General features: G+C 41.8%; 1 protein-coding gene across 3 annotated transcripts; it reads right to left on the bottom strand.

The window, feature by feature from the left end:
- Nucleotides 1-823: 823 nt before the first annotated feature.
- ZNF706 (zinc finger protein 706) lies at nucleotides 824-16,254 on the bottom strand. Of its 3 annotated transcripts, none has more exons than XM_075582583.1 (4): nucleotides 15,927-16,254; nucleotides 13,302-13,438; nucleotides 1,669-1,772; nucleotides 824-1,071 (listed from the first exon to the last, which is right to left on the bottom strand). In XM_075582583.1, exons 1-3 carry the CDS (start codon nucleotides 16,237-16,239, stop codon nucleotides 1,677-1,679), a joined length of 546 nt encoding a protein of 181 aa, XP_075438698.1. In that variant the 5' UTR covers nucleotides 16,240-16,254; the 3' UTR covers nucleotides 824-1,071; nucleotides 1,669-1,676. The 3 variants fall into 3 exon arrangements, with proteins under 3 accessions (XP_075438698.1, XP_075438699.1, XP_075438701.1); XM_075582584.1 differs by having other exon boundaries at nucleotides 16,024-16,162; XM_075582586.1 differs by having other exon boundaries at nucleotides 15,938-15,959.
- Nucleotides 16,255-21,911: the final 5,657 nt, after the last annotated feature.

The raw sequence follows: 21,911 nt of genomic DNA, 5'->3' as shown, positions 1-21,911 counted from the left end.
TAGTTAAATGCTCATATTTCAATTTTGTACGGTTCTGACTTTTATACACACACGTCACGCAAAAAAAATAAAAAGAAATGATCTATACATATACACACACGTAATGCAGCGTTACTTTTAAAACATTGAATAAAGTGAGAATGCCCCATTTCCGGCTTTTTGTGTGTGCAAATTATATACCGAGAAAATTGCCCGAGGGGACCCATCCTAGAGATAAAATGTTTCTAAAGTTTCACATGCAATGACTTGTTGGTGAAACTAGCTACATGTCACTGGTGTAATTTCCAAAGGGGAAAATTAGGTAAATATACAGGGTGAAGATTGTGATGAATGTATTACAATAAGCCACACTCCAAAAAATTAAAACCACACAAAGATGACACTTTCCAGATTTCTACCTCTTACCACAGAGACTCATTTAATGTTTTTACAAAATCATAAGAAAAACTCTATTGACAAACTATTTACAATGCTTCTGGCTCCCTTCATTTAAAGGGATCTACATTCTCCGAGATTGCCAATTAGTTACACCCTTGTCACCACTACAAATCTTTTGTGCCCTGCACCTTTTCTCCATCTAGATGGTGCTCCAACACCATTGTAAATGTTGGTTTAACATGTGAGCAGAAAGGACAACTCTTAACACCATCAAGGTCTTTACTTATATTTTAAATTGTTACATCCACCAGTACTGATGTGATTTAGGACACTATACAAATTTGGCATGGCAACTATTAATGGTTAAACATTTGTATAGGGTCATTTTCCCCCCAGATATCTGTGTATATGTTAAATACTACAAATTAAACACCAACAAATATGGTAAAAATCAAGGTACTACTTTTATTGAACAAATTATACACATTATGGACATCAAATCAATATAATTACAGTTGTAAAAATTTGAGAGAATTGCCCGACTTAAGATTTACAAATTAGTAAATAACTGTACATTTAGAGGTCTGTGAATGAATCCCATTAATGGGACTGCATAGAAATATGGATGTTTCTGAAGCTCCATTTCAGATGAATCTTTTGTATGGTAACAGTCGATACATTTGAAGAAATTCCCTGAAAAAAAAAAAAAAAAAAAATTCCAGTATCAAAGTTAAGTTGTTCAAGCTCATGTCGCACATTGTGTCTACAAGTCACAATATTTATAGGACTGCTGCCAGGGTGTTTCCTATAAGGCTTTAAATATACTGTATAACAGACTAATGAACATTTTGATGCATTAAAAAAAAAAAACATACTGCAAGATCATTTACCATTAAAAAAATTTTTTTTAAATCTACATTTATCATATGAACGTTTATCCTAAAAAGTTAAGCTTCTACTAATCTACTATTGCTTTATTATGGTTATTGGTTTAATTTTTTTTTTTTTTAAGCTAGTACAAGATCAGCGCCACAAAACAGTTTGTGAAGGACGGTTGTTCCAGCGCGATTGCCTCACAAGACGGGAAAGCTCAAACGTGAAGTAGCAAGTTTATAAAATGCCACTCCCCCCCAATCACTAAAAGTAAAGATGGTATTATGCTAACCAACATGCATATTACAGGCACTAAAAAGGAAAATACCCGATGCAAAGAAATTTGCAATTGGATATTATGCGTGTTTAACTCAAGCACAGGATTACACACACTTTCATTATTGTCTCCGAACTCACCTCTTGATCTATGCCTCAACCCCAACCAATTCTGCAGGAAGAGGGACCTTCGGATGCTTGCTCTCAAAGTGTTGCTTGAATGTTTTGGGGTCTGGCATCTGAGTCTTCAAAGAAAAAAAAAAAAAAGAGAAAGAAAAAAAACCCAGTCAAAGTTGCATCCCTAAAAACAAACAGTTCATAAAAGATCAAATGTAAAGGGAAAAAAAAAAAAAAAAAAAGAATCACTTGTCTCAATGAGTTTGTCTTAAAATATTCTTTAAAAAAAAAAAAAAAAAAAATGAATATGTAAACATGAATTTCCCCTAATGCCTAGAGTGGCAGTGGGTGCTGTGTGCCGAGTTGATATAGATATATTTCTTATCCGTGGGAAGGTCCATCATTTGCGTCATTACAAACAAGTCACGGTATTCCCTCCTCTGAATTCTTCAGATTTCTGCAAATCTCTCCAATCTACTTACAAACCAATCACATGAGCTGACTCCATACGAGGACTGGTGCATACACCAGCCCTTCACAAAAAGGTATTACCTCCAAGATATACATAATCTAACCCCCTATTAAATGAAGCCAAACCCCTGACAAGTATATAATCTCTTGGGAGCGAGATTTCAATACCAGCATGGAGCTCGATATATGGAAAGATATTTGGGCGGCTGCCTCCAAAAACTCATCTTGTGTTGTGATCAAGGCGAATATCTACAAACTAATATTTATTTAGATGGTATATGACTACTAGGTTACACTCTTCTCCCAGGTGCCTCCCCATTGTGTTGGCATTGTGAAATGGGAGAATATACTGCATATATATTTTGGTCATGCCCCAAGATCCAATCAATATGGGGGGGGGGGGGGGTGTACATACATACCTTAGGGATCACAGTACCACAGGATCCAATATACATATTGCTAGGAAAACCAATGGCTAACCAAAAACGCCAAAATTATCTCAAACGTTGAATGCCACTAGGTGCACAATTGCCAAGAATTGGAAACAACCCAACCCTCCATCTCTGAACCAAATAAACAAAACCTTGCATATAGTTTATATGGGGGGGGGGGGGGGGGAAACTCAGCTTACCTGAATGGCTCTACCTCACAATTTTCGGAGACTTGGGCCCCTTGGTTTCAACACGCAGGTATATCCCCATATTTAGACTAAAATAATCTCTGAACAGTGTGTTTCACAATGTATTTAAATTGTTGCCCACTATACTATATATTTACAAATGCTGCCCCCCTTCCCTCACCCACCCCCAAACTGTTATTACCAGATTGATACATACAATGTACCCCTCTTCTCTCTCTTTTTTTTTTTTTTTTTTTTTTTTTTTTTTTTAAGGTATCCCTTCTCTAAGGAAAAAAAAAAAAAAAAAAAAAAAGATACACAGCAAGACAATATACAACAAACCCATAACTACAGTAAAACATAACAGGCTTCACTACTGGAAAAAGGGGGGGAAGTTATAAAATTAATACTGAAAACAAAAATTGTATGAGATACAAAAGTGACCTAGTTAGAAAAGGTATAGTGAACAAAAAGCAAAGAAAAGTGCACCTGGGAACCCACGTGTAATCTTTACAAGGGGATAGATAAATACTGTACAACACGTAAATGAGATGCAGCAATTCGTATACAAACTTTTCTATCCATTCTTGATAACAGCCCTCTATTTGCGCTTTATAATCTCTCCAGAGTATATATGAAAAACCAAAACACTATAATACTGTATAAATAAAATTGTGTCTTGTGATATTTATATGCACTCGCATGTACAATGTGATAGTCAGGCTAATCAAATATGGATTGGATTATTCCTGGTTCAATCTTCAAAAAAAAGGTTAAACGATAGAAAATATGGCATACCATTTACAATACTTCAATAATAAAGATCAAAGAGCAAAATACACTCACGAGCAGTTTAAAATTAGCCTTCTATGGTCTCTGGGTCAATCGCACTGTGCCGCTGTCCAAAATAAGATCTACACCACTGATGGATAACCTGTGACTGCCCATCGCCTCCAAACGCCATTTCCAGGATCAGATGGCTTCTACCGGCGTCACTCCAAATACCGTGTCCTCAAAATCACAATTAGCTCCCATTGCCCTATGCTTTTGGATTTAGGGAGTGCGAGTGCCCCAGAGAAAATTGAAGGCTCATTTTAAATTCTGTTAGTATTTTACCTTTCTGATTACCAGTGGTCGACAAATCACCAAAAAATCTACTCGCCACCTAGTACCACGTGTGCTGCTTGGGCCAATAGGAGCTCGCCACGATGTTAAATCCACTCGCCCAGGGCGTGCAAATGTATAGGTTTGTCGAACACGGATTATTACTATTGAGAAACAGGCTTATGCTAGGTTCTCGTTTACATTTTTGAACCAGAAATCAATCCATGTTTGACAAGCCAGAATATCACATTGTACTTGTGAATACATCACAAGACACATACTATACAGTATTACATAGTGTTCTAATTTTCTTATATTCAATAAACACCCTACAGAGATTGCACTTTAAGAGGTCAAGAGCTCTTTGTAAGCTACAAATGTAAAACATACAGAACACCTACAAGCTCATATTGAACCCCCAAAATACCCACAACATTTATATATAAGCATATAAGTTTCAGAGGTGCTACTGAGCATGGCTCTATCTATATCTATATCTATATCTATATATTTAAAACCAGAGACATAACATAAAACACAGACAAAGCTCAGTGCACATCCAGAAAAACTTATATACGGTACAGTGCCTAAATATACATGTATAAATAACAAATAAATAAAATGGTCTTTTAGTTTAACATTTTGGCCAAATTGTTGTAAGCCCTTGAGCCAACTGCACGGCAGACCACATATCAAAGTGTCCCTAACACTAATATAGATTCTTAATAACCTGTGCATTGCCAGGAAGAATGATTTATAGTAAATCTGTCAATATTAGTTGCAAAAGTTCTAAGTCTGATTGAAGCTTTTATTAACCTGTACATTACCAGGAAAAGCACTCTGTATTAGATTTGTCACAATCACACTGTAAGCAGGCAAGTTCCCCTGAGAGACTTAAAACTTTTGCAACTAATATTGACAGATTTACTATAAATCATTCTTTCTGGCAATGCACAGGTTATTAATAATCTATAGTAAGAATCTATATTAGTGTTAGGGACCCTTGAAATGTGGTCTGCCGTGCAGTTGGCTCAGGGGCTTACAACAATTTGACCAAAATGTTAAACTAAAAGACCATTTTATTTATACATGTATATGTATATGTAGGCACTGTACCACTGAGCTGTGTCTGTGTTTTATGTTATGTCTCTGGTTTTAAGCTGCAAATGTAGCAATACGTTCCTTACATGGAGCCAACCCCCCTCTCTCTCCCTCCCCGAAAGGGAAAAGAGAAAAAAAAAAAAATCACCAACACACCCCATGCATGCAAAAAACTGGTCGTACCTCTCCGCCCTACCTACACCCTTTTAAACTTTGCTGCATTCCCACAGCTTTCTGACAACCGATAATTAAAAAAAAGTCTGGCTACATTTGTACCTACTGAAAATATCACAACTTTGGAGTGCCAGACCCCATGAACACTGCTGCCTGTACTTTACCTTTTTTTTTTTTTTTTAGTAGGGACAGGGGAGAACGTGAGGATGAAATTACAAGTTGAATTACTAAGTGGCCCCTGATTCAGGAAGTGTTTGTCAAGCCAACTTTTTCTTTACTCTTATCCCAACCTGTACGTACTGTATTAGAGAACCAATAAAAACCAAAGGGAGAGAGCAGCTCTGGCTATGCAAGCACTTGGAGATTTGTGAAACTATCAAATCATTTACCTTTTTAAATTAGATTCCATATGAACAGTTTTGCCAAGCCTTAAAAAAGGGCCAATAAACACACTAAATTAGCAAGCTTTCAGCAAGATATTGCCAGACAGCCAGCAAAACTGCAACATAAGTTTTGCAGAACCAGGAAAGCAAAGTGTTCTGTAACTGGAAGTATACAACATTTAGCGAAAACAGGCAAATTTAAGGGGTCATGCGAGCTACTACATTTGCTTTAGTCTTGATTGTTAGCATGTGCAAAAGCAGAGGGTCAAGAGTCAGAAGTAATGTGATTCTACTTGCAGTGTTATAAGACTGGCATTCAGAGTGTTGGAAGTTAGAGTGATTGTATTAGTTTTGATGTGTGTTAGCGAGAGAATTTGACCCAGTTTAAAAAGTTAAGCTATCTTGAGACACAAACCACCATTAGTAGCACCAGTGCCACCACATCAGCAGCAGTATGGGAAAGAGTGGACGTGGAAAGCACATTGCCACTATCCCAAGCACCTTCAGTTTTAGGAGTATGTTATCCAAGGAGGCAGAGGTGCTGCAGAAACTAGTGAAGGTGTACCCTTCAACCTCATTGTTTGAGCCAGTGTCAGGCATGGGGAGTGAGGCAGTGTACACAACGTTGGCAGTCAGTACGGTGGCACTCGTTACTACTTACAATATTGTGCTAGTTGAGGAACGCAGCACACAAAGGGGCAATTGAGGGACTGTCTAAGACATTTGATCGCTGCAAGTGTTTAGCCGACACTCACTGTGCTGATTTTTCACCGCCAATGTAAGCCCCTAACCTTACCCTAAAAACTCTAATACTAGCCTAAAAAAAAACACACCATCCTTAACCTCCTACCCTAACCGCTAAAACCCCTTATGTTAACTTGGCTCCCGGACGTTTCACCAAGAAGGTAAGTGACCAGCAGCGGAGCGGTGAATGGTCCCTCAGCAGCGCTCACTTAGTCATGGCAAAACGGCAAGATTAAATGTCCGATTAAGATTGAGGGTCAAGGTTAAGCCACTACTGAGGGAGTAGTGGTGCGGTTGCTCATTGGTGATGACTGAAGATGGGAGACAGGAAGACTGTCTTTTGGGGGAAACCACTTTCACCCTCTGTAAGAGGGTCCCCATCATCCAGGGTATGGACATTTTAGCCTACCACACCAAAGAATGGTGTATGGTTCGCTGCACTATGTACTGCCATAATTTGTATGGGGAAGGAGTCTACAACTCTGCAGTCATCATTGGGAGATCAGAAAATGCCACCACCAGCAGTCTTCCTAGACTGGCCACAGGCTCAACCCCACCAGAATTATGAACTGTAGGCCTAGGGTCGCTCAGATAGGCTGTTGTCATAGTCCTGTTCCAGTGCAGTCTCCACATTCACCATCATACCCAGCCAATACAAAACATTTAATTTTCACTTGGAAACAAATGTATATAATAAAAATAAGAAGCAATTGTACATAATATGTATGTTGTCATTTAATCTGCTTCCACCTCAGGAGATTGTAACATGGGACCGGCGTAACAATTTTATGAAATGAAAAATCATTGAGCATAAACCTTCCCACACTACTACAACTACTTAGGTTGCTTCTACGTCGAGTTATGATAAACCCAGCTGTGCTGAACACGCGTTCAGATAGCACTCTGCCTGGTGGACAGCGGATGCAGTTTCACGTGCAAACTCAGGATAAATGTTAGAGGGTCATACACGGGAGCAAAATGGTCATGTATACCTCCACCATGAAAGTCATCCATGCTCCCTCCCACCTGTACCAAGAAATAAATGCAGCAACATGTTCCAGTCTTGTACGACTGACAATACTATCACCAGTACAATTACGTTGTTCCCCCAGGCCTTGGCTCTGTTGGGTAACACTTTAGATAGATCCATTACTGCATTTGATACCATCAGTGATTGTTGTGCTTCTAGTGGTCACTGGTGTATGCTCGTGTCGGTCACCCACTGCCTGTAATGAGTGACAATAGACCTCCACTTTCCTTCTCTATCAAAAACTTGCACTAGACATTTATCCCTGCACTGTGCTTTGGTCTGGTTCCCCCTGGGGGAAGGGGTGGGGGAAAAAAAAAAAAAAAAAAAAAAACCCCACACAAACCACACCACACCTTAAAAGCAGTGACCGACAGGGATTCCAGCAGCAGATTGTCTGCGAGGTGAATCACCGGTGGCCATTTAGTCACAGTAAAATGGCTGCAGACAAACGTCCCGTTTCAAAGCACGGAACGTGAACCAGGCTGCCCTGATTGAATACAGGCATCAGGTTGCTTTAATCTCCTGTCCTCATAGAAAGCCACTATGCCATTCAAAAGAACAAGATCAGCTGCTTTATGGGCCTTTGGATCAAAACCCTGCTTGCCTCCTGTAAGTGCTGCCACTTCCCCCTTAAACTACTGCCACCACACCATCCCCTCTGGCAAGAGGGAGGAAAGCACACCCAATGGGCGGTATGAATTATGTAGTCTCATCTGCCATGCCCACTAATCCATGTGTTGGGAGTGCACCCTCCTACTGTAAAGTATCAAAAGCCTGGCTAATAACCTCCAAGTACAGGTGTACAACAGCCTTTTGGAAAATGGCCATTAGGGCATATTTTTTGTATGAGGCTGAACATATAGGGTGATATTACTCTGACAAACCCCACTGACATTGCAAATGCATTCAATGATTACTTTGTGGGGTGTGCCACTAACTTATTAGCAAAACGCAGCCCAAACCGCGGAGTACCCACATAGCCCCACCCCCTCCCAACACTGCCCACAATTTTCAATTTGGCCCAGTATCTGAAGAGGAGATAACACAAGCGCAACTCAAATTAACTAAGCAGCCAATGTGGACCTGACTTACTACAATCTAGGTTCCTACGACTTGGTGCCCCAGCCATTGCCAGTCTAATTGCTTCCATACTCAACTCTATCCTGTCTGCAGGCCATATCCAAGACCTGGAAAACTGCCAGAGTTGTCCCAATCTTCAAAAGTGGGACAAAAACCTGTCTCAAACTACAGGCCAATCTCTTCTCCCAATACTATCAAAAGTCATGGAAAAACTGTGTCCACTCCCAATTAAGCGATTACTATACCAAGACAAATTTCCCTAGCCAATTCCAATCTGGCTTTCATCCCAAACACTCCACCGTAACTACCCTGCTAAAAGTTTGCAATGAAATCCAGTGTGGAATGGAACGGGGACAACTCACTGGTTCAGTATTCCTAGATTTTGCAAAGGCTTTTGACACAGTTGATCATGCTATCCTGCTTAACAAACTCCAGAGCTCTGGAATAGGGAAGCATGCTTTAAACTGGTTTCAGTCCTACCTATCAGGTAGATCCCAACATGTGTCCATCTTAGGCTTCAACGCCAACCCCCTGGATATCACCTGTGGTGTCCCGCAAGGCTCTGTTCTGGGGCCCCTACTCTTCTCAGTGTTCATTAATGATCTTCCCACAGCTTGTAAGGAATCCTCAATTACACATGTATGCAGATGACACAATCCTATATGCACACAGCCATAGCCTCTCTGACCTTCAACACATACTTCAGTCTGACTTTTTTAGACTCGAAAACTGGATTTCCCAAAACAAACTGTTTTTAAACACGGACAAGACTAACAATGGCATTTGGGGTGAAGACTAAATTTTTAAAGCTGCCAGCGACTGAGCTCCAGATTAGACCCAACGCTAACACCACCCTAACCCATGTCACTAGTTTTAAATACCTGGGCATATGGTTTGACTCCCACTTAACATTCGGGATACACATTGATACCCTGACAACCAAGACCTATGCCAAACTAGGGGTACTTTACAGGAACAAATCCTCCCCAAGTCTCCTGGTCAGAAAGCGTATCGCACAGCAGATGCTAATGCCAATTATTGACTATGGAGACATGGTATATGGCTCAGCACCTAAAACCCACCTTAGCAAACTTGACACCCTCTACAATTCAATTTGTCGTTTTGTTCTCCAATGCAACTACAACACACATTACTGCGAAATGCTCAAAGAACTAGATTGGTCATCACTAGAGTCTAGGCGCAAAGTTCACCTTTCCTGTCTTGCCTTTAAATTCTTTATGGGCAAGCTACCTGCCTATCTGAACAAGCTCCTCACCCCTACCACATGCAGCACTTATCTGAGACCAGACTCCAAGAGACTGTTCATGGTCCCAAGGCTCAACAAAGTATCCAGCCGTTCCTCCTCCTTCTCTTTCCGTGCACCCCAAACTGGAACAACCTACCAGAGACTCACATCCACCACCAGTTTAAGTTCTTTCAAATCTAAGGCTGTCTCACATTTTAATCTGGACTGTAACTGTTTCATACGCCCATAATATATATTTTCTTCAACTGTGCACGCAATGTCTTGTATATAATGTATACCCTATTCATTTATGTAACTATTTGTAACCATGTATTATTTGTTTTAACTCTGTGCCCAGGACATACTTGAAAACGAGAGGTAACTCAATGTATTACTTCCTGGTAAAATACTTTATAAATAAATATTTTAGGAGGTACCTGAAGCCCTTGCCTCTACAAAGCTAAGGGGCAGCTTATCAACGTCAAGCATTTCAGCCAAAGGGCCTTACTGAGTGAGCGATAAATGCACACCCCATCAAAAGCATTGCTACCAGTAAGTTGATGTACTGCATTATTAGAACATGGTCCACCACCGTGTTTATCTAATCATGCCAGAGGGTCCTTTTCCCTTGTGCCTATGTTGCCCACTGCAGGTAGCAGCTAAGAGCCTCACAATAACCAAATACACCATCAGGAATATGACTGATCACCACCACTAAATAACTCGTCTACAAAGAATGGAGTTATCCCTCAACTGTGCTACTGCGTGTGCCCTTCTCACTTCTTTGCCATGTAGCCCTATTATGACAGGTTGTGTCCTATAAATGCAGAGGTGCCCAGATGAGTTCCATCCCCACCTCAAAATGGCACAGCACAAACATGTGACTGTACCTTCAGTTTAAGTATGCATCATCTGATGGACAACTAGGCTGTTTGTGGTGTAATGTTTTTGTACTTTCAGAGTATACAGGAAAGTCAGTCACTTGTTTTTTTAATGTACTAGGAGCACTAGTGCAAATAGTTGTGGTGATGGCCAATGAGATGGCTGCCTGCTGCTCACAGAGTGATTGAATATCATCAATGATCATCCTAACATTTGCCACCACCAAAACCACTAACAGTTGTTGCAACACACCACACACCAATTCGCCCTCCACATTCTCAGTCCGCGTCCATACTGCACAGCGTGAACAGGCCAGACCTCTGAGGCAGGCCATAGAAAACGCAACTGTGTTTTCAGGCAAAAAATAAATAAAAATATATATGATTTTGGCGTGCAACGGCCAGGTCACAAGCATTCAGCCAATGAGGGCTAATCACTCACGTGACATCACGGCAACGCCTCTGCCACCCTGTCGCTGTGGATTTTAGGCTATAGATCGCTCGGCCGACATGTGCACCCACTATATCCGAGGCCTTAAAAGAGAAGAGCTAATCCATAGCATCCATCTGCCCCCTCCCAGTCCATGCAGTTGTACGTTTTGTTGAGGAATAGGATGCAGACTGACAGCATGTGACTGACCATTTCCTCACATGTAGTTCTGCCAAAGCTCTTGAACACCCAAAAGCCAATGCTTATTCCCATTCATAAACACTCAAACGCTTCATTCTCCCATGAGTAAGAATAAATATGCTTAATTTGGCATGGGTGGCTACTTCTAATCTTGCCAACATTTCTTTTTCTTGATACACTGGTGGTGGCAATTTTTCCTAATCACTGCCAGTACAGATTATTAGGAAAACACACCTTTGCGTTTTCTTTTCATACTAGAAGGATACTGCTCGAGATCAAGTACAATTGCTGTAGTTTTCATAGGAGCAGCTTCTATTCTTCTCTAGTAGACCTATGCAGTCTTTTTCCCAGGCATGATAACCAACTCTACGCCAAGGCCATCTAGCCAATATTTAAGTAGTACAATGTGATTCATTAGCAGAGTGTCTACTACTCTGTGCATACACTCCCTCTCCCACCTAGAGCTCCCTCCCAAATGCATCATCACATGACGTTTGTACCATAGACACTGCCTCAGCATTAAGCACATTGAGATTAGAGAATTTATCAAAATAGCAATGCACAGCGACCAAACCTATCGACTAATGGCTCGATGAATTGCTTACAAATTTTCACTCTGCCCTTTAGTGAAAAAAAGGAAACAAAAATGCTGCCAAGTTTTGCAAATCTCTATATGTTAACCCTAAGTGAAAGACAAAGAGCAGCCAGAGGAAAATCAAACTCCTTCCACGTCTCAGCTCACCATGCTTGTATACCAACCTTCAAAAATGCTCAGATGTCATTTTCGTATACATTGCATAAATTACCTAGATGTAACCCTTTAAAAAGGGGCAGTCACCACTGGGACCAACATGAACCAATAATACCCGTGACATTTAATCTTCAGATAGTGATAATAGTACACTTTAAAGGGGCTTAGCATCCATATTATTTTATGGTATGGACAACTTTTTAGGAATAAAAATGGAAGAAAAAAACCATCAGGGAAAATGCTATAGGTAAACAGATACTATTCTTAATAAAACTAGGCGGAAATAAACTTAAATTATGTCTAGAAAAAAACAGTATTTCATCAAAACAAAAAAACCCAGCCATGACTCAAATACTGAGCAAGTTGTAGTCAGACAACCAATCAAAATTTCAGATCTTTTCAAAGTTTTGGTATACAATTAAACACTTTGCAGAATAAAATGGTGGCATTCATTGACTGATTGTAAGCAAGAAAAGCAAAACAGCCACACAGATAATTAAATTGCCTTAATAGGACTATTAACCATAATTAACAGGTTTCAACTACAGTCCTCAAGACCCCCCTCTCCAACAGGTCAGGTTTTCAGAATACCCCAGCTCCAGTACAGGTGGCTCAAAGAGCTAGCTGTGCTCTGAAGCAGGGATATCCTTAACCTGACCTGTTGGAGGCAGGTGGTTGGAAAGGTCTGCAGTTGAGAACCTCTATATTAAAGGAATGAAATCTCCTCTCCCTGCACAAAACAATTATCCTGAGACTTGAAATTTATAGTGTATACAGTAGTAGTTATATTTACAAAAATAAAAAATGCACATCAAAAGCATGGATATTTGACAACTAAATGTCCTTCTAGATCGACATGCCATGTGAAGTAATTGGAAATAAGTCTTCAATCCAGTATGTGTCTGTAAAGTGTTTGTTACAGCATGTGAAAAAATAGTCTACATCTGCATTGCCCCAAAAGGCAGCCTTTGGTGCAGCCAAAGGGTGTGAGCCATTTGCTGATGTTACAGCTTCTCTATTTCAATCTGAAACTCACCAGCCCTTTTATCCCCCGTACACCATTTTCCAACTCTGTCCAAGGACTTGATAGGGGATTACGGCAAACTTGTCCTATTTTTCCTCCTTACCACTTACATTGTTGCGTGGCCTCTGAACTGAACTATGTCCCCTATTACCATTTCTTGCTTGTGTCTTGGCTTTTACTCTTATTTTGCTTTTCTATCAACCTTCAAACCAAATACAGACGCCTGAAAGTGGCCATCCTTGAACTATTATAATAGCTTTGACAACCATTTCATTTGCTAGTACACCATTTTCTCCCCTTTATAGCTTAAACCACCCCTTCAAATGTAGTTTACCGTGGCGGTCTTAAAAATCCCCCTCCAAAGAATGCGCTATATTGAAAGACTAACACGAGTTATTGATCTTCACACTTCTCTTACCCTACAAACAAGGCAGGTATATACTAGGGCAACTTTGGCTGCGGCCTTCTGGTCATGTCCTTGTTTCTTTTTCTGTTCAGCCTGTTTCTTTGCATTTTTCTGTTGCGACTGGAGCTTCTGATGTCCTCGAGCCATATCTGCAACACAAGTTAAAAATTAGACTGGAGGAGGTAAATGGAAAAAAAAAAATTCCTATTTGCTTACCGCAAATGTATTTTGAAGGATTGCAAAGTGTACAGCTTGGAATAAAACACATCTGTTAGAATTTCACGTGGAACAAACATTTACACTGGCAGTTTATTTATCCAAAATGAACCACCACCAAGTAACTCTCACAACAAACAAGACAGACCATCTCTCCTGCTAAAAACACTAAATTAAGTCCTCACTAGCAAGAGATTAGTACTGTCCCTTTGTTGGACTACAACATTAATGGCAGTGATGTGTAATTTACTTTAATCTTTTGGCCAAGACATGATGCCTGCCACCACATCAAGGAAGATCATTATTTTACTTCATCTATTTCCCCATGTAGTGGAGGAAATTCAAATGACCTTATAGAATTGGTAGTGTATGAACCTGCTATATAATATAAATAAAAAAGGTCTACCTTGATGTAATGGCTGGCGCATAGCATGTTTGGCCAACAGATTCAACTAAAAAACAAATTTGTCGAGTTAGATGTGCAGTATGGCTTTTATTAGTTCAGTTTAGTCCGAGAGAGAAACTTGTGGCCAGACAACCATTAATAAAGACAACAAGCCTCAATAGGTTTGTTCTTCAGTCAGAAACAGCTATAGGAAAGGCAGACCCTACTAGCTAGAAAAAGGTTTACAATATTACATCTAGAATAAACTAATCTACATAGCATTACACCTATAAAGCCACTCACCCAAAGATGATTAAAAATACCAAAAGTAACTTACGGTTCTCAACAAAAAAAAACCCACAAAAAAAAAAAAAAAAAAAAAAAAAAAAGCCTGCAATACTGGATAAAAATACAACTGCAATAATGTACAAGAATGTTCAGTTTCCTCTGGAATAGGGTCTGTTAAATGGCTGCAGCTGCTTACCCAATCCTTTCAATGTATGTGTCTTGAAGATACCAGCTGCTTAGCGATCAGCAGCTAAGCAGCTTCTAGAAAGAAAGACTGTCTGCAACCCAGATGGACACAAAGAGGCAAACAATACAGAATCCCAATAAATAATGACCAGCTGAACAAAGAAATAAGCTTATTTTCCAGAGACATGCCTTTTAATTACTCTAGATCAGTGTTTTTCAATCTTTTTTGGTTAAGGAACCCTATAATTAAATTGTGAGATTCTGCAGAACTCCTAACCCTCCCTAATAGGGTGTTCAGGATCAGATGCATTGTTAGTTTCTGTTTTTGGTACAATTTTCAAATGACCTGAAAATTGCAGGGAACCTTTTAGAAAAGCCCACAGAAACCCTGTTGACAAACACTGTACTAGATCAGGGGTGCATAAAATAAAAATAAAAAAAAAATAAAAAAAAATGGGAGAGATCCTCTTTAAGATTTCACAGCTTTCAGTTAAGCATCAGGGAAAACCTGTCAGCTTGGGTAAAGTTGAGGAAACAACTTTCCTACAGATGAAATGAAACAATTCAGGTGAATAAAATGTTTACACCCTGGGATACAGTGTAGGGTGTATAAGAAACATGTGAAGTGTCAAAAGCCATGTATACTACTTTATGGGAAAATAAATAAAATAAAAAAAAACACAAGTTTGTTCCTTAAATGCATCCAAACCTACAACAAGTCTAGTTCAACGAAAACACTAAGGCTACTAGATCTTTGCACTATAACACTGCACGCTCACATTTTACTTTAAACTCTGATTCCTTTAGAAACAAAATAGCATTAATTCGGTGAACTACAAACCTGCAAAAAGAATGGCAACAAAAATCTGATAACTGCAGGAGGAATGTATCCAAAGTGTTAGATATTTAGCTGAAAAATGCAACTTAACAAAAAAAAAACAAAAAAAAAAAAAACGCACTGATATATTTGCAACAAAAAAAATAAATATTAAATAAAGAGAAGGTACTTTATGCACATTCAGTATATTTCAGGTCTTGTATGCGGTGTGTACATGGTCGCCAATTTAGAAGTATACACAAAATAACGAACCCAGTGCTTTCTCTCTACCAAAAAAACCCTGCGCATTCTGGCTTTCCATTATCTTGCATTGCTACAGCAGAGTAAAGCAAATACATGTGCACCTCTAGTGACTCCAGATCACTACAGGCGAGTATCACTGTACGATCGTGTCCTGGAATCCAAGTATCTGACATGCCGTTGATCCTTGGAAGTGGCTCCCTCCCTGCGCTATGATACATATGGATGAGATAGGTGACAGACTGGCTATGATCTGGTCTTCCTTGCACACACGTAAAGACATACCAGCTCCTATCAGACGGCACTGGTATGGGGCATAATGTTCTCAGCTGCATGCAATGAAAGACTATTAAGAAGGAGCAACTTGAGAAAAGGAACATTTAGTGGCCAGACATCAGTCTCACTCAGAGGGGGCGACTGAATAATGGGCGCCAGGCAGCGCATGGTGGTGGTGGGGAGGAGGAGGAGGAAGTGATGGTCCCACCATATGCTTGCCTGGCACAGCAGTAGCACCAGCCTCGCTTCCCGCTGTTTCCCCCGACACCGACCTTCCCTGCGAGCGTCCCCGTCACCCTCCTTACCGTGCGCCTCGCTGGTTTGATTACAGATTTAGGTCTGCAGTCGCCTGGCTGCGCCGAGGAAGAGGTGGGGAGTGAAGCGAGTGAATGTATCCGGCCTGCGCCGCCGCCACTGCCTCCTACACCGGCCCACAGGACGCGCAGGCGCACTACACGCAACACTCGCCAGGTGGTTACCAAGGCGACGGAAGGGTGGAAAGAGAAGGATTGCGTAACCATTTTTCGGCGGTGCTGACCAATGAGAGACTTAGGTGGTTACGTAAGGCACACAGGGAGTGGCAACGGAAAGCGGGCGGGGACAAGTGAGGTCGGAACCGGTGCGCGAGCAGGAGTAGTTTTATTGAGCTGCATTGGAATTTGGAATTCTGTCCTAGAGCCCATGTGCAGCCTCATGTTAATAGGTGTCCTCACATGCACCCCTAATGACGTCAACTGGTCATTTACTAGGCAAGGAGTGATTTATCGAAAAACAAAATAAACACTCCACAGGAAATATTAACAATAGAGCACAATGAAATTAGATCTCGGAGTACACACACACACATACCTTTTTTATTTGGACTAACAATTTATGTCATAGGACAAGCTTTCGAGAGTTTTCCTCATTTCCTTGGGTCAGCGATACTGATATATAAAGGTTTCTATGACTTAGACAGGGATCGGAAAAGAAGAAAAAAAGGAAGAAAAAAGAACAGATGTATATGAGGTGGGGTGGGGGAGGCCCTGGAAGGGTGTTAATGGGGTACCCCCTGGTTACTAAATCTACCCTGTGGACTGGCAGTAAACCCTGGTATTCACAGGTCTGCCAGTAGTTATTATGGGTATTCCCCCTTCATCCTTTGGTGCTGCACTTGAGTGACAGCAGGGGGTGGCATATCTTGTTGTGGCTGGGCCAACGGATGCCCGCCCTCTGGCTGTACTTAAGGGCAGGACCGCCCTAAAGTTAGGTGTTGTTCCTTCCCCATGAGGAAGGCAGGTCACGACTGGGAGCCTGAGATTGAGGCCTACCCATGTGCTCTTCCCTCCGCTAAGGAGGTGGGGAAGAGCTAGGACGGCTGTGGGTGCCGTAGACCCGTAGTGACGGTCCAGGGACTATCTCCGGTGATACCTGAGCTGAAATATGAGACTGATCCGGCAGGTGACTGCTGAGTACCTGTACCTTATTGTAGTAATAAACCTGTTCCTGTTTTGCAATATACCTCCTGCCTGGTGTGTGATCTAACTGGGGGAAGACTTACGATTAAACCATGGGAGATCGCCTCTATATCCCTGGAGCCTACGGCAGATGGAGGCGCTATCATGTCATATTGGTAGGACTGCAACACAGGTAGGATTGACATCCACAATCTATCAATTAATATAGTACCTTTGATTTTAAAACAATGATTGAAATTGGATTATTTTCATTCAAAATATATATTTTTTAAATATCCCTAAAGAAAACTTACTTCGTGCACAAAGAATATGTGACCAGGACACAGCGTTTGAACAGGAAACACAACTATTCATTGAGAAATTTGTAGCTAGGAAATACCTGAAACAAGTTATGGAACTTAGCATATGATGTTAGTCAAAGGTAGTTAAAGATCTTGTTACAACAAAAGACTCCTAAATCCAAGGTACATAGAATAATGTTCCGTACAGGTCCAAGCTCTGTGCGATGTGCCCAGCCCCTCCTCACCTGTGACATACTGCAGGATGGGGCCTGCATGACGCGCAGGTCTCCTGGACTGGTTGAGGAGCTGCTCTCCCCAGAGTCCCCCTGACCTCCCTGCCCAGCCCCAGCAGCTGGTACTGCAGCTCTCCCACTGTCCATCACAAACTGTATCAAGTACTGTGACTAGGGGCCTATCTTCGGGCTGTGTTCAGCGAGTCATGTCCTGGAGTCAGAGAGGATTGTCCTGGGAATTGAAGCTTGGGTGTCCCCCTCGTTACTTCCCGTAGGCGTAGTCTGTTGTCCCCACGCTCTCTCAATCTACTAATAGTGAGTTAGGCTGCGTCATCGCTGCCGCTGAGCGCGCTTGGCACGTTTATTACAGTGAATGTGGATCTGCACCACCACGCTCACGCGGAGTGCTTGTGCACGGGCATGTACGCTCTCCCAATCTCGGCGCTTGGGGAGACAAAGAACATTGATTTTGAAGCGCGATCAGCAGCAGTCAATGCACACAGCACACAGCCACACACACATTACACACAGAAATAGCCCCGATCCACGCACCCCTCCTCCCCTCCCACCCCCACACCCTGCTTGCGCTTGCAAAATGATGCAGGACAGCCTGTGCTCATGCTTGGAGAGTTGGTGACGTCACCGCTCTCAAACATGAGCGCGCTCAGCGGCAGCGTGGCCGCAGGCTTATGGCTCCACTCTTTACCTCCATAAAAGCTCTTAGGCTGATGATAGTATACCTAGTCCCTCACAATTCTGTGCAGTGTGCCGTCCCTCAGTCCTTCCATGAAGCGGCTGCTCAGCAGTGTGTCTTTATCCTGCAGTGTCTGTATGTTCCCTGCACAAGTCCCTGAGAGCCTCCATCGCTGCTGAACAATATAAATAACCACAGAAAATAAAAATATACACATCTCTAATTCCTAAAACTTCCTACTCTATCACTAACCCTTATTTTATTAGGTAACTCTACCACTAACTAGCAAACTCTATCACTAACTAACCCTGTCTCTGTCTCCCACTCTCTGACTATACCTACTTGAATCCCAACTGCCACTCAACAACATTCTGAGCGTCTCCTCACTAACGTTCATGATGCCATACAGAATATGTTCACCCCTTTTATTATTTTTTATTATTATTATTGTTTCTTTATAAAGCACCAACATATTCCACAGTGCGGTAAAATGGTGGTACAGAGTTATGTATATAAACTTTGGCCCCTTGCAGACGCACTTACCCTCCTACTGTCTCTCTACGTTCTCCCTATCTACCAATTAGATTGTAAGCTCCTCGGAGCAGGGACTCCTCTTCATAAATGTTACTTTTATGTCTGAAGCACTTATTCCCATTATATATTATTTGTATTATTTGTCATTTACAGGCATACCCCGCTTTAAGTACACTCACTTTAAGTACACTCGCGAGTAAGTACATATCGCCCAATAGGCAAACGGCAGCTCACGCATGCGCCTGTCATCACGTCCTGAACAGCAATACCGGCTTCCTACCTGTACCAAAGCTATGCGCAAGCAGGGAGACTATAGAGCCTGTTACAAATACGTTATTTACATCAGTTATGCACGTATATAACTATTGCAGTACAGTACCTGCATCGATAAGTGGGAAAAGGTAGTGCTTCACTTTAAGTACATTTTGGCTTTACATACATGCTCCAGTCCCATTGCGTACGTTAATGCGGGGTATGCCTGTATATGATTGTCACGTGTATTACTGCTTTGAAGCGCTATGTACATTAATGGCGCTATAAAGTATCCGGCCGTTCCTCCTTCTCCTTCCGTGCACCCCAAAAGTGGAACAACCTACCAGAGACTCTCATATCCACCACCAGTTTAAGTTCTTTCAAATCTAAGGCTGTCTCACACTTTAATCTGGTCTGTAACTGTTTCATACGCTCATAATATATATTTTCTTTAACTGTGCACGCAATGTCTTGTATATAATGTATACCTTGTTCATTTATGTAACTGTATTTGTAAACATGTATTATTTTGTTTTACTCTGTGCCCAGGACATACTTGAAAACGAGGGGTAACTCTCAATGTATTACTTCCTGGTAAAATATTTTATAAATAAATAAATATATATATAAAGACATACATACATACATACATACATACATACATACATCCAAATAAGGACAAACAGATGCAGAAGATATTGAGGTCCCTGCTCGTGAGAGCTTAAAATCTAGAGCAGGGGTGCGCAAACTGGGGGGTGCGAGACTGTTTTTACGGGGGCGCGGCGGTTACAGAGGCCCCGCACTCTTCACCGCGAGGCCTCTGTAACTCACCTAAATTCAGCCGGCTTCTGGAGATGCGTCTCCATGGCAACACTGGATCATTTGATGCCAGATTAAAGGTAAGGGGGGGGGGGGGGCGCGATACTGGTGGAGAGCAGGCTAGGGGGCACAGCGCAGAAAGTTTGCACACCCCTGATCTAGAGAGAATAAGGGGCATGTTAGAACAAAAGGTAAAGGGGCTACTCATTCTGGGACAGAGTATGCCTCAGGGTGGATGGAGTATGGTCCATCTGCACAGTTCATCCCATTTGGTTTGGTGGTGGGATGTTAGGAGGCGTCAGCGTGGAGTTTGGTCCAGCCGCACAACAGGTCCCAATAGGGTTAGAGGGGGAAGGGATGAGTAGATGTTAGAGATATGCTTCTAGAAATAGTTCTGCTGCTTTTTTTTTTTAAGCTCTCACAAATGTTGCATTCCATTTTTATTAAAATCATGGAAACATGGCCATTTGCAAATAGCCCCACAGCAGAAGCAGTGAGAATCAGCAAGTACAAACAAGTGTCATTCTTTGAACTTGGCAGTAAATTCAAAGTCATTGCAAAACCAGTCTCTAAAATAATTAAGTAATGTTATTAAATGACAGTAGCATAGGATCACATTTTCTCCGGGTGTTACCACATAACATAAATCTACAAAACTGATTACTTATTCAGCTTATCTTTATACTAGGTTTTTGTTTATCAGTATTCTTTAAGACTTTAAGTAGACAAATGTTCTAAGTTTGCCTTTTGATCTGCCTCATGGAAGACAATTTATTATAAACCATTTTTTTTAAACAACTACACCTCTTCTGCCGCCCTCTGTCCTCTTCTCCTGCCGCTGCCCTCCTCTGCCACTGCCCTACTCCACTCCCGCGGTCTCTTCCCCCCAAAGCCAGGTAGGCTATGTTTAGGGGGTGAGAGGAGGAGGACAGGGTGAGAAGAGGAGAATGGGGTGAGAGTAGGACAGGAGGAGATGAGGGGTGAAAGGTGGAAGGAATGAGAGAGCACGAGGAGGGTGGTTGAGAGGATGATGAGGGTGAGAGGAAGAGGATGGGTGAAAGGGAGTGAGAGGAGGAGGACGGGGTGAGAGGAGATGAGAGGGGTGAGAAAGCATGAGGGTGGGTTAGAGAGAGGATGAGGAGGTGGATGAGAGGATGAGGAGAGGTGAGAGAGGAGGGGGTGAGAGAAAAATAATTATAGTCAATATTATCTTATATTACTACACTGATTGAAATAAAAACATAACATTTGTCATGTTTTGCTGTTTTAAAAATGTTTTTCAAGATGCAAGTATTTTTTTTTACATATTTGTATTCACATTTTTATTGTATACCAATAAAGTTTTTTTATTTTTTTTCATGTGATTTGGATTACATCAGGCAGGGGGGGGGGGCAGACTAATATCTGGGATGAAAAAGGGGAAGGGGGGGCTCGACGTAAAAAGTTTGCTCTCCCCTGGCTTAGAGAATAGAAGGGAGAGGGAGGATATGATAGAAACCTTTAAATACATTAAAAGATTCAACAAAGTACAGGATGGAAATGTATTCCAAAGAAAGAGGAGTGCTAGAACAGGGAAAATGCGAGGACGTACTTCTTCACAGAAAGGGTGGTAGATTTGTGTAATTGCCTCCCAACAGATGTGATAGGCAGGGCCGCCCACAAGGGGGGAGAGCCGGGACAGCAGTCACGGGCCCGGTGCACATTGAGGGCCGGCCGGCGCTAGATGTTGAACCTTGCCAGAGGGCAGGCACATCTTCTGCGTCCGGCTGCATCTACTGCTGTCTGATTGCAGCCGGTCCCCAGCTCTGCCCAGCTGCTGCAGGCCTCCTGCCTGGCCTGCCTTTCCCGCAGGTGTGCTTCGGAAGATGGCTCGGCCGTAAGTCGGGCTCAACTTCAATTCCACACCCGGACCAGAGCAGCACC

The sequence above is a fragment of the Ascaphus truei genome, chromosome 2 (assembly GCF_040206685.1).
Source record: "Ascaphus truei isolate aAscTru1 chromosome 2, aAscTru1.hap1, whole genome shotgun sequence".
NCBI classification, from domain to species: domain Eukaryota; kingdom Metazoa; phylum Chordata; class Amphibia; order Anura; family Ascaphidae; genus Ascaphus; species Ascaphus truei.
The sequence above is the reverse complement of the archived record's forward strand: the minus strand, read 5'-3'. Positions and strand labels throughout refer to the sequence as shown.